The sequence below is a fragment of the Neohortaea acidophila genome (genome assembly GCF_010093505.1).
Source record: "Neohortaea acidophila strain CBS 113389 unplaced genomic scaffold BDY17scaffold_4, whole genome shotgun sequence".
In the NCBI taxonomy this organism is placed as follows: domain Eukaryota; kingdom Fungi; phylum Ascomycota; class Dothideomycetes; order Mycosphaerellales; family Teratosphaeriaceae; genus Neohortaea; species Neohortaea acidophila.
In genome coordinates this window covers 291,943-304,175 of record NW_022985513.1, presented here as the reverse complement: position 1 = coordinate 304,175, position 12,233 = coordinate 291,943, and the positions used below count along the sequence as shown (strand labels likewise).

The window sequence follows — 12,233 nt, the reverse complement described above, 5'->3', positions numbered from 1 at the left end:
CGATGTGTTTGTCGTGTGGTGGTTAGAACCCACCTTCATAAATCCATACCCTGTACTCAATCAAAAGTCCAACCTCATCGCTGTCCGTCTTCCCATGCTTTGATGAACTCCTCCGCAGTAGCAACGTGCGCCCTCGACGGAAGCAAATTCTTCATCACAGCTTCATGCACCTCCGCCGTCCGATCGGCGCACGCATCCTCAATCACACTGACGACAAAGCCATCGTCCGTAGCCGGCACAGCCGTGCGCAGAACCGCCCCAGACGTTGAAATCCCACACAGAATCAAATTCCGAATCCCATGCTCCTCCAGCAGTTCCCTCGCCCCTTTCGACTTCAGTCCAGACACGACGCCGGGATGCTTGAGCACAATGTACTCCCCGGCGCGCTTCGCAAATGCAATCTCCGCCGCTTCCTCCGCTGCCTCCTTATCCTGCGCAACCTGTTCGAGCATGCCTTTGATCCGCTCCGCGCCTTTGCAAGTCGCTGGTGGTTGGGCGGAGACGTCGACGACGGAATGCACCACCATGATGCCCTGCTTGAAAGCCCAGTCGCGCATGATTTTCGCTTTCCTCACCACCGCTGCTCCCTTGTCGTCGAAATACGCAAGACAGAAGCCTTGATAATCCAGCAGGAATAAGGCTGTCTGCTTGGCGGTGTAAGCCAGGGGAGAAGCCGGGTTGGAGGCGTGGAAAATCGGCGCTGTTCTCGACATGATGTGTAGTCGTTCGTTGGATCGTTGGCTGTCGATTTTCGGAAGGGGTTTGTATGGTGGGTTGGAAGCGTCGATTTCTTGTTTGGTCGCGGCGAGGAAGTCGAGATATGTGTCGAGAAGGCTTCGGACTTTGCTGGAGTTTAGCGGCGCTACGCTTGCCGGTTTCGGAGGCGTGGTTGTTGCGGAGCGTGACATTGTTCACTGCATACGACCTTTGCAACGGACTTACGCCTATGCTCGCCGGATGTGGGAGGGTGGTGAACGCGAAGGACATTGATTTATAAGACTGCGTCTTCTCGGCATCGACGTGGGTGGAAGAGCTGGTGTCTTGGAACTTGGGGCGCAACGTTTATCTCCTCGGGCTGATCACGGTGCTGGGCGCCGCGAAGGCTGCTGTCTAAACGAATGCGAGGCAAGTTGCGCAAGCAGGTGATCGTGGAGACTCTACACGCCTCAAACAGGACGCTTGGCCTGCCGAAGAAGGTACTATCGCCGAGTGGGAGCAGGTTGGGAAATGGCGCGGTACAGGTACAAAGGTTGCTGAGTTGTATGCCTAGCCCATCGTGCATTATGTACCGGTACGCCTGGTCCATTTCATGTCCTGTATCCCCAGCATTGCCCATCTGCTCTGCTCCAAGCGGCTTCAGGAAGTCGCCGGTGCGAATCCCACCCGGTCCCTCGCCAGCATGCGCAGCCCATGGTGCACGTATGTGCGACGCTTCCTCTTTCACGGGCGCATCACACGCAGCCCATCTTTTGAAGCCGCAGTTGCTCGCTTGAAGCTCTGTCATGCGATCGTCAGTCATGTGTGCTCTGAAACTTGGCAGTTCCGCCGATGGCACTGGTACGCGCTGATCTGCGGGCCCCGGACGGCTGTACGCGACTTACACTGTCACATTCCTCCCATGCTCTTCCCGCTCCAAATCCCAGGCCTGCCCACACCGGCCATGATCTTCGCTTGAACAGGAGGACGGAGAATATGACGCCAAAGGATGCGCCGAGGGTACTTCGGATAAGGAGGGTGCTGAGGCAGTGGTCCCACTACGTTCGCCGCTCCATCAACTCATGATACACCGAGAATACACAGATGGCACGCCGCTCGTTCTGGTGGCCATTGAAGGGTGAGACGTACCTTCTCGTTGAGCAATGCCTCGCTCATTGGCCTGTGTGTTCGGCTCGGGGGCGGATTGAGGGGGTTGGGTGTCTTCGAGTCGGCCATGATGCGTGTTGTAGATGTCTTTGTTGTCCACACGATTCCAAATGTTGTGTATTGCGCAGAGGTGATGGAGACTGCAGGAGGCGGGTTGGTTCGTCAAAAAGCAGCTCCAGCAAGCTCCGCGCTCGTTCCTGGAAGCTAGCCGGGAGCATCCCGCCGGCAGAAAACTCTATGCTCCACCCTCCATATCAAAATCCTAAATTTCATGGAGAGAGATGTTTCGTCGTTCAGTTTTTAGGACGAGGCAAGACGGAAGACGGATTCAGGCAGCGGTAGACGGAATCATGGGTGGCTTGTTGACGGACGAACAGCCGTCGCTGGACCGGCTCAAGGATCTGGACGTCCTTCCGGACCTGGAAACGCAATTGAGCGTTGTACATCAACTATGCACTCACAGCGCGAGAGCGGAGATGATCGCAAGATGGCTACTGGAGAAATTAAAGGCATCCCAAGAAGCACGAAGCAACCCGAAGACCTGGAACGAGCTACTCTTCACCATACGGCTTCTCTCCCCACAGCGTCTGGCATCTCTGCTTGGATTGACGAACTTCTTCGACACAGTCGGCGCAGCCTTGCAGAACCCGGAATGCCCCCGAAGCGTGGTTGAAGCCATAACGGCTTTGGTCAGCTTCTTGATCAGCGTTGCCGCTTCTCCAGATGGCCTCCATGTCAAGGCAGCACTGAGTTTATCCGCATCCATCGCAGCCTCCTTACTCGGCCTTTGGCTGGACAATGCTGCTCACATAGCAGCAACGCAGAAGAAAAAGAGCTGGATTCAAGCCGTGGATGCCGTACTAGAGCCTGCATTCTACCTCTGGAACGTCAGGAAACCAGCAGAAGAGGAGCATGCAGCGTTTGCGAAAGTCTGCCTTGCTCCAGGAGCCCGTTTACTCGCGCTGAGCCTCAACTGCGGTGATGCACGTGCTGTGAACCGCAAACGCCGTATTGAAGAAGAAAACGATACCGGCGATCATGTCGACACGCTTCAGACTCTGCTCGCCAGACACGTATTCATGCCTGCGAGATCGGCCTTCTTTCAAAGTGGCAGCGCCGCCGCAACCCATCCGCAGCGGACTGGAACACTCCTCCCTCACCATATGAGCCTCGAGGCTGCACTCGAATTGTACAAAGTGCGGATGGACAGCGACGACGCAGACGGACTGTTAATGCTCGAAGCACTCCCGGCACTCCTGGATATTGCATTGCGATCGGTTTCACTTTCGACGCCACGACAACGCACAAAGGAGCAGCCGTGGATTGAAGCGGTCTTTGCGGCTTTGCAAAAGTGCAACCAAGACGCTTCTGATGTCGTGAGGCGCAACGCAGTTCTGGTTGATATGTTGAAAGTAACGGGTGCCCGTGCATCTCTTTCAAGAGCGATGTTGGAAGGAATTGTCAATTCTGCCTCGAATCTTGCGACTGGGAAACAAACTCCATACCACGGCGACAATAAAGTCGACTGGAACCTCGTTGCGCAGATAGTGGAGCTGGATGCTGAATTGTTCTGCCGACCTGATTTGGCGAATCGGCTTTTCAACGCGCTTTCTGCTGCCTGCGCCGATCTTCAAGCGCTCGAAGCGAGAGAGAAGGATCAGGATACTAGCAGTATTGACTCAGTCTGCGATTTCAAGGCCACACAACAAATGTGGAAACAACGAATTGCGATGCCAATCATGCAGGCTTTCGCGAAGTCTCGCAAGATGAGCGATTTCCTAGATCTGTGGTCCAACCAGCTTCGACAACATGAGGACAGTCTCATATGGACGGAATTGGACCGAGACTTCCAGGACAACGCCGAGGATGGCATGCCTGAACAAGCACTTTTGGAGCTCTTCAACCGCCTTTCCACGAGGGTCAAAGACGGGGCCAACTCGTCGGACTTTGGCCCAAGCATCATCATACTCAACGCGCTGTTAGGCAATATCCGCAGCGAATCGCTTCGAATACGCCTGGAGCCTAGATGCGGCGAGTTATTCGTTCTGCTGTTCCAAGTCTGTGCTGAACAGGATGATCCTGAAGAAGAAAGAGTCTCGCATGCAGCTCACCAACCGCGGATCTGGGCATTGTTGCTGAAGACATTCGAGCTGTGGTTTCCGTCCTGGGCGGCAACGCAAACGGATGCTTCGGTCGTGTCTCAAAAGCTGTGTCAGTGGACGACGAGCGACACGGTAACGCATGCACTACAGCTTGCTCAGTGGGCCAGGGATGATGGTAGTGATACAAAACTGAAACAGCAAGCAAATGAGGCAGTAAGCTTCGTTGCTGGCATGTGGTCTGCTGTGGCCGATTCCGCGCGATCTCACGATAGCAGCGAGTCTGCGTTCAGCGCCATTGTCGACCATACGCTGGACAAGCTAGAGTCAGGTCATTCCACGCCGCTCTTGCACTATCCGCACTTGCTTGCGATCATTGATGAGGACATGCGTCGTGAGTTGGTCACGAGATGCATGCCTGAATCAAGCGCGCAAGACCAGGAGCAGGTCTTGGCCGTTTTGAAAAAGCTGGCTGCCGTTGCCGTTGACGGCGAACATGCTGGAACAATACTACACTTGGTCGACAGAGGTACAGGAACAGCAGCAGAGCTGGAGGGAACCGTGAGGTCTAACCATGCAGCGTCGCCTATTGAGGACATAGAACAGGAGCTGGACCTACTGGATGCTCTTCTCAATGTTCCTATCGACATCATCGATGAGATGCATCGCAAAAGGCTGCTTGACGAGCTGTGCGTAGCCGGTCGGACGAGCAGCGCCTCCACAGACGATAATTTGCAGCTGCTACTGGGTGTAATTATCAAACTGTTGTCGAGACCAACCCCGACTGCGCAGCTTCTGACGGATCCTTCAATCATCTGGCAACTAGCTCTTCAGATGTCTGCAACTGAATACATCGAGACGGAGACGGTCCCTGGGCCCATATTCCAACAACAAGAGACGCTGGATCTGCTGGAGCACGTCACCCTGCTGGTCATGAACCAGGTCGTTGCCAATCAACAAGGTAATGGACGCTCGATTGTCGAAAATCTGTCTCGGGAGGCGCAAGCCATGCTAAGCTACGTTGGCCGGAGTCAAGACCTTTCTAGCCATACCGCTGTTCTGGTAGTGAGCAGGTCTATCATGCAAGGGCTCGAATCCGGCTGCAAGCCCGACGTCTTGCACTCACTCCCGCATCGGACTTTGGAAGACATGAGTCTTGAGGAGATGGTTCGAATTACAAAGGCATTTACAAGTGATCTCGGCGAAACGCTCTCGCTCATGGCCACCCTTGAACGCACTTCTACAAATTATCTGGAGGTGGCGATGAGATTGACAAGCCTGTCTCGAACCCTTACACTCCTTCTGGATCTGTGGGAGTCGACTTCCAAGTTCGTGCAGCCGTTCGTGCCCCGCCTCGCTTCTGTCATCAAACACCTCGGCGCGGAATGTACGCAGTATCACGATGGGTTCAAGAAGTCTGCGCCATCTGCAGTCACCGGTGCCGTTGTCAGCTGTTACCTTTTGCTCAGGAATTGCGACCATCCCGACTATGGCATTCTTGATGCCACCGTTGCACTACAGCTGCCCGAGTTTCAACTTCCGCCCGTCAAAATGCAGCAGGTGATTGAGGCGTTTGAAAAGGATCTGAAGCGCATGTCCGGGTATCAAAGACTGGCCCTCGTTCCCGAGCTACTGGACCACGAAGCCTCGACACGATCCAACCTCCTTCTGCTCCATTCGTGCATCTCCAAACTCACAAAAGAAGACTCCGTTGGGAGCACCGAGGCTGCTCTATCCCGGCTACTACCAGAACTAGTCGACACCGCAGTCAACAACGATGGCGACTTGGTGGTACGCAAAAGAGCAGTAGCGTGCATTCTGACGATCTTGAAGGAGAAGCCCTTCCTCGTCAACCAGCACTCCATCGAAATCGTCCTCGCCAGCCTTCCCAAGCTCCCGAACGCCGGACCAGGACGCTCTTTAGCATTCTTCGAAGTCTGCCGTCTCGTCTCCGTTTTGCTACTAGGCCATCGAGCTCGACTGCACGGCCGCTACCATCTCGTGAACCTCGTCTTCAACTCCCTCCTTTCCGCACTCTTCGACAACTCGAGCGCCAGCACGAATCGACCGAAGGGCAGCACGCCGTTCAATCAAACCCACGCTCACGCCCTTTCAAGACTCCTCGTCCTTTTCTGCGAGCCCGCGCACCTCCGTCGCTCCTCGCGAAGTACCGCTGCCGCGGCGGGATTAGTCGACGAGTCACGCAAAGAACAAGCGCTTGTGGGCCGTTTCGTGCAGTACATCCTGCATCATTACTGCGATTTGGTGCTGGCTGGGTCGCTGGGCGAGGGTGTGAGAGAAGCACTGACGCCAGGGCTGTGGGCGGTTATTGATGCTGTTGAGAGTAGCGATTCAGAGGGGCTGAAGGCTTTGAGCGCGGCGATGAACAATAATGAGAGGGCGGTGTTGAAGGGGGTGTATGAGGAGTGGAAGAGGTTTGGGAAGTGGAGGGGTGGGTGAGTGTCTACTTCTCAATGCTTCAAGGGATGTCAAATACCAATTAAGCCCTTTGTAACAACATCTCTTCTTCTCACACCACTGCAATACCACACGAGAGACCGGCAAAACCACGGCTCCGCCAAGCCGATACTACATAATTTAAACGCGGGAGTTGCCGCTTGAAACTTTGAGTTTTGGTGTGACGAGAATTTCCGTCCGCACTCGCACTCTCTGTCTTCCTTGTAAGCTGCGGTGGCCGAGTGGTCTAAGGCGGTAGATTTAAGCAATTGCTTTCCGACTGGTTCTTTATCGGTTGGGGCAGACATCATGGCTATGAAACTCTACTGGGGAGACCCGCGCGCGTTCGAACCGCGTCCGCAGCATTATTTTTTGGGGACACTTTTTGCTTTGGTCGGGGAGTCAACGAGTCGCGAGTTCACAAGGGATGCTGGCTAATAAATGCAAAACTACAACTTGGGGGCAAGGAAATCCTCAATCGCCTTCGTGCCTGCCGCCTTCTTCTTGTAGCCGAGGAAGAGGCTGATGATGAAGTCTTCGTGAGCCGCTCCCTCCTCGACCACGAGTTCTGTTCGGGGATGGCTGGCTTGCAGCTTCTTGGCGAAGGCCTCGATGCTGTCGATGAGGATCTCGGCGCTGCCTCCCCAAACGAGAATGTCCTTGACGACGTTGTCCAGCCCTTTGAACCACTCTGCGTCTCCGCGCACGGGCTCGTTGTAGTTGTCGTATGAAGCGGAGCCTTGATGGTGGTGTCAGTTACGTCTCCCGTTATTTGCAGAGGGAAAAGCTGTACCTAGAAATAGTGTCCGCCAGCGTACGGCCGCTTCAGGCGTCACCAGGTCGCTGGTGGCGTTGCGCTTCACACTATCGTCGTCTGTGCGCCAACTCGTCCACGGGGAGATGAAGACGGCGGCGAGTAAGGGTTCATTGAGAGTGATTTTCGGCTCGACTTCCGGGTGCGGGTGAAGCAGGTGCGAGAACAACGAGGAAATCATGTTTCCGCCTGCCGAGTCGCCGGCGAGGATGATCTAGACGTCGTGACATTAGCCTGCGAATCTCGAACCAGCTCCGCCCATCAAATCCACTTACATCACCCGGCTTCTTCTGCTGATTGAGAAGATGTTGCAAAGCCTCGGCCGCCTGTCTGAGCTGCGTGGGATACTTTCCATACGGCGACAACGTATACCCAATCACCACCGCACTCGTGCTCTTCGTCTTGGACAGGTGCTCCTGCAAGCCCACCAACCACTCGAAGTGCCCCGCGTGCCCCGCCATGGCATACCCGCCTCCATGGCAGTACAGCACGACCTTCTCCGCGGACTTGCTGCCCAACCAGAAGAGGCGCGGCCCGTTGTCGCCCAGCACGTCGGTGTCGGGTTGGAAGCCGCGCTTCTTGGCGAAGTCCAGGTAGGCCGCTTCGGTGGTGCCGCCTAGGAATTGCGCGGTGCCGGTGGTGATGGTGCTGAGCTGTTTCCGCAAGCCGGCGAAGATGACGTCTTTGAAGAGCGTGTTGGCGCGGGGGCCGGAGGAGAAGGGGCGGGAGAGCAGTCGGGTTGTGCTGGCTAGGAGCAGCCGGCTGCCAACTGGGAGTGCTCCGAGCTTGTCTGCTAGGGTGATTTGTTGGTCGGCTGCCATTGTGATTGTTGGTTGGAGACGGAGGAGATGTGTCGTGGAGTTGGTCGCGGGGGAAAGGCTAGATAAAGCGTCAGAAAGCACAAATTACCTTGGAGCGCCCGGTGTCGCCGAGTTTAGACGCCACCATCAGGAGACGTCGTGACACCATGCATACTTGCGAAAGTATCACCTGCTGTGCACGGCCTAAATGTGGCATGGGTGGTAGCTATCGTGCATTAGCACCGCGGCTGAGCTTCTAGGCCTCGGGAATTTCGGCCTGCTACATACACACTCGCTAACTTTGTTCCATTTACATACCTCGAGCCTGATGCCAAGATTCGAGCGGATGTCTGAGCCAGTGAAAGACCTGGGTACGCTTGGATCCCCTTATCAAGATGCCTCTTGCGCCCGCGGCCTCCCCGAAGCTGCCAGAAGAGCTCTGGGCGTCGATCTTCGAGTACTGCGACTCCACTCCGCCGTCCATCGTCAAGGCGAGGCTAGAGCCCAGTCTGGATCTAACGAAATCCACAAATCAAACGCTTAAAACCATCTCCGTGGTCTCGAAAAACTGGCGACGAATCGTCCTACCCTTGTTATTCACGTCCGCTTGTCTGCAACTCGATTTACGCCAGTGGGCTGAGGAGATCCCCCGCGTTGCCAAGCGAGTGGACAAAAGGGCAGATGTCTCGACTTCGAGATCCGCCGACGCTCAAGATGGCTTGGTTGACTACAAGCCGTGGATCCCCTCTGCCATCGAGGACTTCTGCGGCTTTGTGCTAGCAGCACAACTCGCCCCTGTGGTTCAGAGCTTTGTGCTGGTTATCGACCGCTCCTATCGAAGCAATGAGAAGGCCTCACCAGAGCAGCGACGCCGCCACAGCAAACGGCCAAGTCCAGCCGTAGCGGCAGCGTTGTGGCAGTACATACTCTCCATCATCGATCCAGGGCGGGTCGTCATTATGGCTCCTCCCAACGAGCTCCATAGCGTGGTGTCCCCGACCGAGTGGCGCCCGCATGACGGTGACTGGGTGTGGACGATGACGAATTTGCAAATGCTCGAGCTGCGACAGGAACAACATGTCACGCCGAAGCCGGTCGGGGCGGCCTTGCGGAGTCCTGCGCTGACGAGATCAAAGCATGGTCCTTGCCTGCTCGTTCTCCGTGAGTGGCAGCATCTGGGCTTGAACGAAGGCAGCTTTCTACCAGCTTACGGTACGTATGACTACTTCGAGCGAGGCGCCCCATTGCTTGTACAATCCATCACCCGGCGTTTCGGGTGGGATTATCAATCAGGGAGCTCGAGCGGATGCAGGTGGGCCGAGCTCCTATCTTCAGTCCATTCATTCACGTACACCGCCATCTTTCCCTTCGCTACCCACACCCGCCCCGTCCGGTGGCTTCAGAACCTTGAGGTTCTGGACGTGCAATTAGCACCTGATCCACAGTCTGGCATGCTCGACGACAAGAGCCAGACGGGGCGAGCGGATCTGCAGGATTGCTGGCGCGAATTGCTGTCGGTGTACCGGGATGCTGCCGACATGGAGTTCCAAAGGACCAAGGGAGGCGCTTCCAGATTGCGGAAGATTATCTGCCGGGATGCTCAAATTTCTGCGCTGAGAGCGGATCTCAGCCAAGCGTTCCATGGTCTGACATCCCCACGGGTTGCGAGGATAGGGCGTGTTTATCAGTGGTCGGAAGAAGACGAGCCTGGCGTCTTCATCAAGCATGCCCGTGAAAGTGGATCGAAAGGCCACTTGCTCACTTGATGCTCCTCACCAGCGCTCGCAAGTCTCCGCCTTCAACCCACTCCTCACCCTCCCCACCACCGCCCTGACCCCACCCATCGCCAACTTCCCCCAGAATTGTGGCCGGCCGTCCGCCAACAATACTGCCGGCGGGGATAGTCATGTTCGGCGGCACCACGGTTCCGGGGAGAACTTTGCTGCCCTCTTTGATGATGCAGAGAGAGGACAGCACTGAGTTGGCACCGACATGGACATGATTTGAGATGCTCGCCGAAGAGATATGGCAGTTTGGACCGATGAAGACGTTGTCGCCGATGCGCATGGGGATGTATGTCATTTGGCCTTTGTGCAGGCGGTTGGGTGGGCGTATAATACTGTTCGTAGCGATGATGGTTGATCTGATACAGAACGTTAGCAGACGCGGTGGAAGCGTGGACGGGACTGATAGGTACCGTCCAATGCTGATAGCCGTGACGGACGTCTTCTCCTTCTCCCCATCAGCAGCCGGCTCCGGCTTTCGGCAGAGATCGCCGCGTAGATGGACACCGGACATGATGACAGTCTTGCCGCCAAGCATGATATTCTGCTTGCCTTCGATATGTGCTCGACGGGAGATCTTGTTGCCCGTGTCCTGCGCGTGTCGAATTAGTACGTGAGGCAAGCACGGTAATTTGAGTAGATGATATTGAGCCATACGGTTTCAATGTACTCGGTCTTGGCTGTTCGCCTACTCGCCGGCGCCGAGCGCGACATGCTGATGACTTTTCAATGGGCACGATAATGTGAGGTTGGCCTGAGGGACGTGGGATGAAGCAAGTGGACACGAGCAAAGGACGCTAAGGCGCGCCGCTCCGGAAGCTTCCCCCGCAATCACATGTTCGAGGGTCGGGTTGAATAAGCAATCCAACCTCTTCTGACCAGGCACTCAATTTCTATTCGAGCCCAATCAAACTATCACAGCCGTGACCCGGAAGTGAAGTTTTTGCAGGATGTGTCGTTATGAACTGATGACAGCAGACGTTACTTGAGCAGATGGTCGAGCGAGTTGAACCAAGCATGATCAAGCAACATGGAGACCGATGCATTACTCGGAAATGTCGGGACTTCAAGGCAATGCAACGGGATTGATGAGAAGGGCTACATTGATGTCGTTAAAGCGACTCCGCAGTCTAAATGGTCTTGGGCGTGGCTACGACCTCAAAAACCAACAGGCCCCCGCTGGATGAGCCTTCTGGACGACGACACACCCGTATCATTGCTCACTATCCCAGGGACCCACGATAGCTCCGCATTCACCAGCTCCTGGCCTTTCATCTCGACTCAAACACTTTCATACCATGCCCAACTAGACGCTGGAATCCGATACTTCGACTTCCGCTGCACCATCCGCAACAATGTCGTGGAAATGGTTCACGGCCCGACCTTTCTGGGCCTCACATTCGAAAGCGTCCTCGAAACGTTGTACGCATGGCTCGAAAAGCATCCCACCGAAGCACTAATCGTGCAAATCAAAAAAGAAAGCGAGGACCAACGCTCCACCATTCGCCTCGAAGACGCCATCTCCTCCCATCTCGCCGCGCGTCCCGACCGCTGGCGAACAGCCAACACCGTCCCCAAGCTCGGCGAACTGCGCGGCCGCATCCAACTCTTCCGTCGATACGTCGACGCCAACCTGCACGCCTTCGGCCTCGACGTGACCAGGTGGATGGATAATCCCCGCAAACCTTTCACAATCTACACGCACCACGACGTCAAAGTGACTATCCAGGACCACTACACGTTCGTCACGCCGCAGTCTCTGCCGGACTTTATTGCCATGAAGGGAGGCAATGTCTCCGAGCTCATGCGCCTTGCGGCCGCCAGTGCAGACCCTGACCATTGGTTCATCAACTTCACCTCCGCGTTCCAACTCAATTTGTACTACCAGTTCCCGCCGCGGAAAATCGCAGTGGGCGGCTGGCATCTTTTCCGCTGGCAGGACGGTATCAACGTGCGGTTACGGGGATCACTCGCCGACACGGAGGGCGAGAAGAGGCATTTTGGCATTTTCGCTATGGATTTCCCCGAGCAGGGGGCGCCGGATTTGATTGCCACCCTCATTAACACCAACTTCGATTTGTCGGGTGAGACACGGTGGTGGGATGTTCCTGGGTACTGCATTTTGCTGTTGGTTTTGGCTATGCTGCTTTATGGCGTGTATGCTGGCATCTAGCATTGGTGACACGTCTCGAGTCTGCCATGCCTGGGAGGGTGCGCGGCGAGGTACGATTTGAATGGGGCTACATGGGCGACATTGGCATGGGCTGCACGCTGAATAGCAAGTCATTTTCTTCCAAAGGAGTTGCGACTTGTCGAGCGATATTGCGGGAGGAGACATCATCGTATGACAGAAGAAATTGGATAGTGGAATGACAAAAGAACGAATCATCATTGTACAGGCTTGCAGCTCCTTCTA

General features: G+C 55.5%; 7 protein-coding genes and 1 non-coding gene across 8 annotated transcripts; 4 read left to right on the top strand and 4 right to left on the bottom strand.

Moving 5' to 3' along the window:
- Positions 1 to 74: 74 nt before the first annotated feature.
- BDY17DRAFT_322835 (Isochorismatase-like protein) lies at positions 75 to 908 on the bottom strand (the record flags this gene model as incomplete). The annotated part of the gene is made up of 1 exon (XM_033736887.1): positions 75 to 908. The coding sequence occupies one exon, from the start codon at positions 906 to 908 to the stop codon at positions 75 to 77; it is 834 nt and encodes a 277-aa protein (XP_033590516.1).
- A 330-nt stretch (positions 909 to 1,238) lies between these two features.
- On the bottom strand, positions 1,239 to 2,163 carry BDY17DRAFT_294674 (uncharacterized protein). The gene is made up of 3 exons (XM_033733177.1): positions 1,846 to 2,163; positions 1,602 to 1,754; positions 1,239 to 1,497 (listed from the first exon to the last, which is right to left on the bottom strand). Exons 1-3 carry the CDS (start codon positions 1,930 to 1,932, stop codon positions 1,441 to 1,443), a joined length of 297 nt encoding a protein of 98 aa, XP_033590515.1. The 5' UTR covers positions 1,933 to 2,163; the 3' UTR covers positions 1,239 to 1,440.
- Positions 2,164 to 2,165: 2 nt separating this feature from the next.
- BDY17DRAFT_294671 (Urb2/Npa2 family-domain-containing protein) lies at positions 2,166 to 6,482 on the top strand. The gene has a single exon (XM_033733176.1). It carries the CDS (start codon positions 2,214 to 2,216, stop codon positions 6,420 to 6,422), a length of 4,209 nt encoding a protein of 1,402 aa, XP_033590514.1. The 5' UTR covers positions 2,166 to 2,213; the 3' UTR covers positions 6,423 to 6,482.
- Positions 6,483 to 6,647: 165 nt separating this feature from the next.
- BDY17DRAFT_t19 lies at positions 6,648 to 6,784 on the top strand. Its single transcript has one exon. It is a non-coding gene; the product is annotated as a tRNA-Leu (tRNA).
- An 84-nt stretch (positions 6,785 to 6,868) lies between these two features.
- BDY17DRAFT_309299 (Alpha/Beta hydrolase protein) lies at positions 6,869 to 8,054 on the bottom strand (the record flags this gene model as incomplete). The annotated part of the gene is made up of 3 exons (XM_033735317.1): positions 6,869 to 7,158; positions 7,213 to 7,447; positions 7,509 to 8,054. The coding sequence occupies 3 exons, from the start codon at positions 8,052 to 8,054 to the stop codon at positions 6,869 to 6,871; spliced, it is 1,071 nt and encodes a 356-aa protein (XP_033590513.1).
- A 374-nt stretch (positions 8,055 to 8,428) lies between these two features.
- BDY17DRAFT_309298 (uncharacterized protein) lies at positions 8,429 to 9,799 on the top strand (the record flags this gene model as incomplete). The annotated part of the gene is made up of 1 exon (XM_033735316.1): positions 8,429 to 9,799. The coding sequence occupies one exon, from the start codon at positions 8,429 to 8,431 to the stop codon at positions 9,797 to 9,799; it is 1,371 nt and encodes a 456-aa protein (XP_033590512.1).
- Positions 9,800 to 9,843: 44 nt separating this feature from the next.
- Positions 9,844 to 10,531, bottom strand: BDY17DRAFT_322831 (trimeric LpxA-like protein; the record flags this gene model as incomplete). The annotated part of the gene is made up of 4 exons (XM_033736886.1): positions 9,844 to 9,863; positions 9,923 to 10,176; positions 10,231 to 10,409; positions 10,475 to 10,531. The coding sequence occupies 4 exons, from the start codon at positions 10,529 to 10,531 to the stop codon at positions 9,844 to 9,846; spliced, it is 510 nt and encodes a 169-aa protein (XP_033590511.1).
- Positions 10,532 to 10,696: 165 nt separating this feature from the next.
- On the top strand, positions 10,697 to 12,203 carry BDY17DRAFT_294668 (PLC-like phosphodiesterase). Its single transcript, XM_033733175.1, has one exon. The coding sequence runs from the start codon at positions 10,848 to 10,850 to the stop codon at positions 11,988 to 11,990; it is 1,143 nt and encodes a 380-aa protein (XP_033590510.1). The 5' UTR covers positions 10,697 to 10,847; the 3' UTR covers positions 11,991 to 12,203.
- Positions 12,204 to 12,233: the final 30 nt, after the last annotated feature.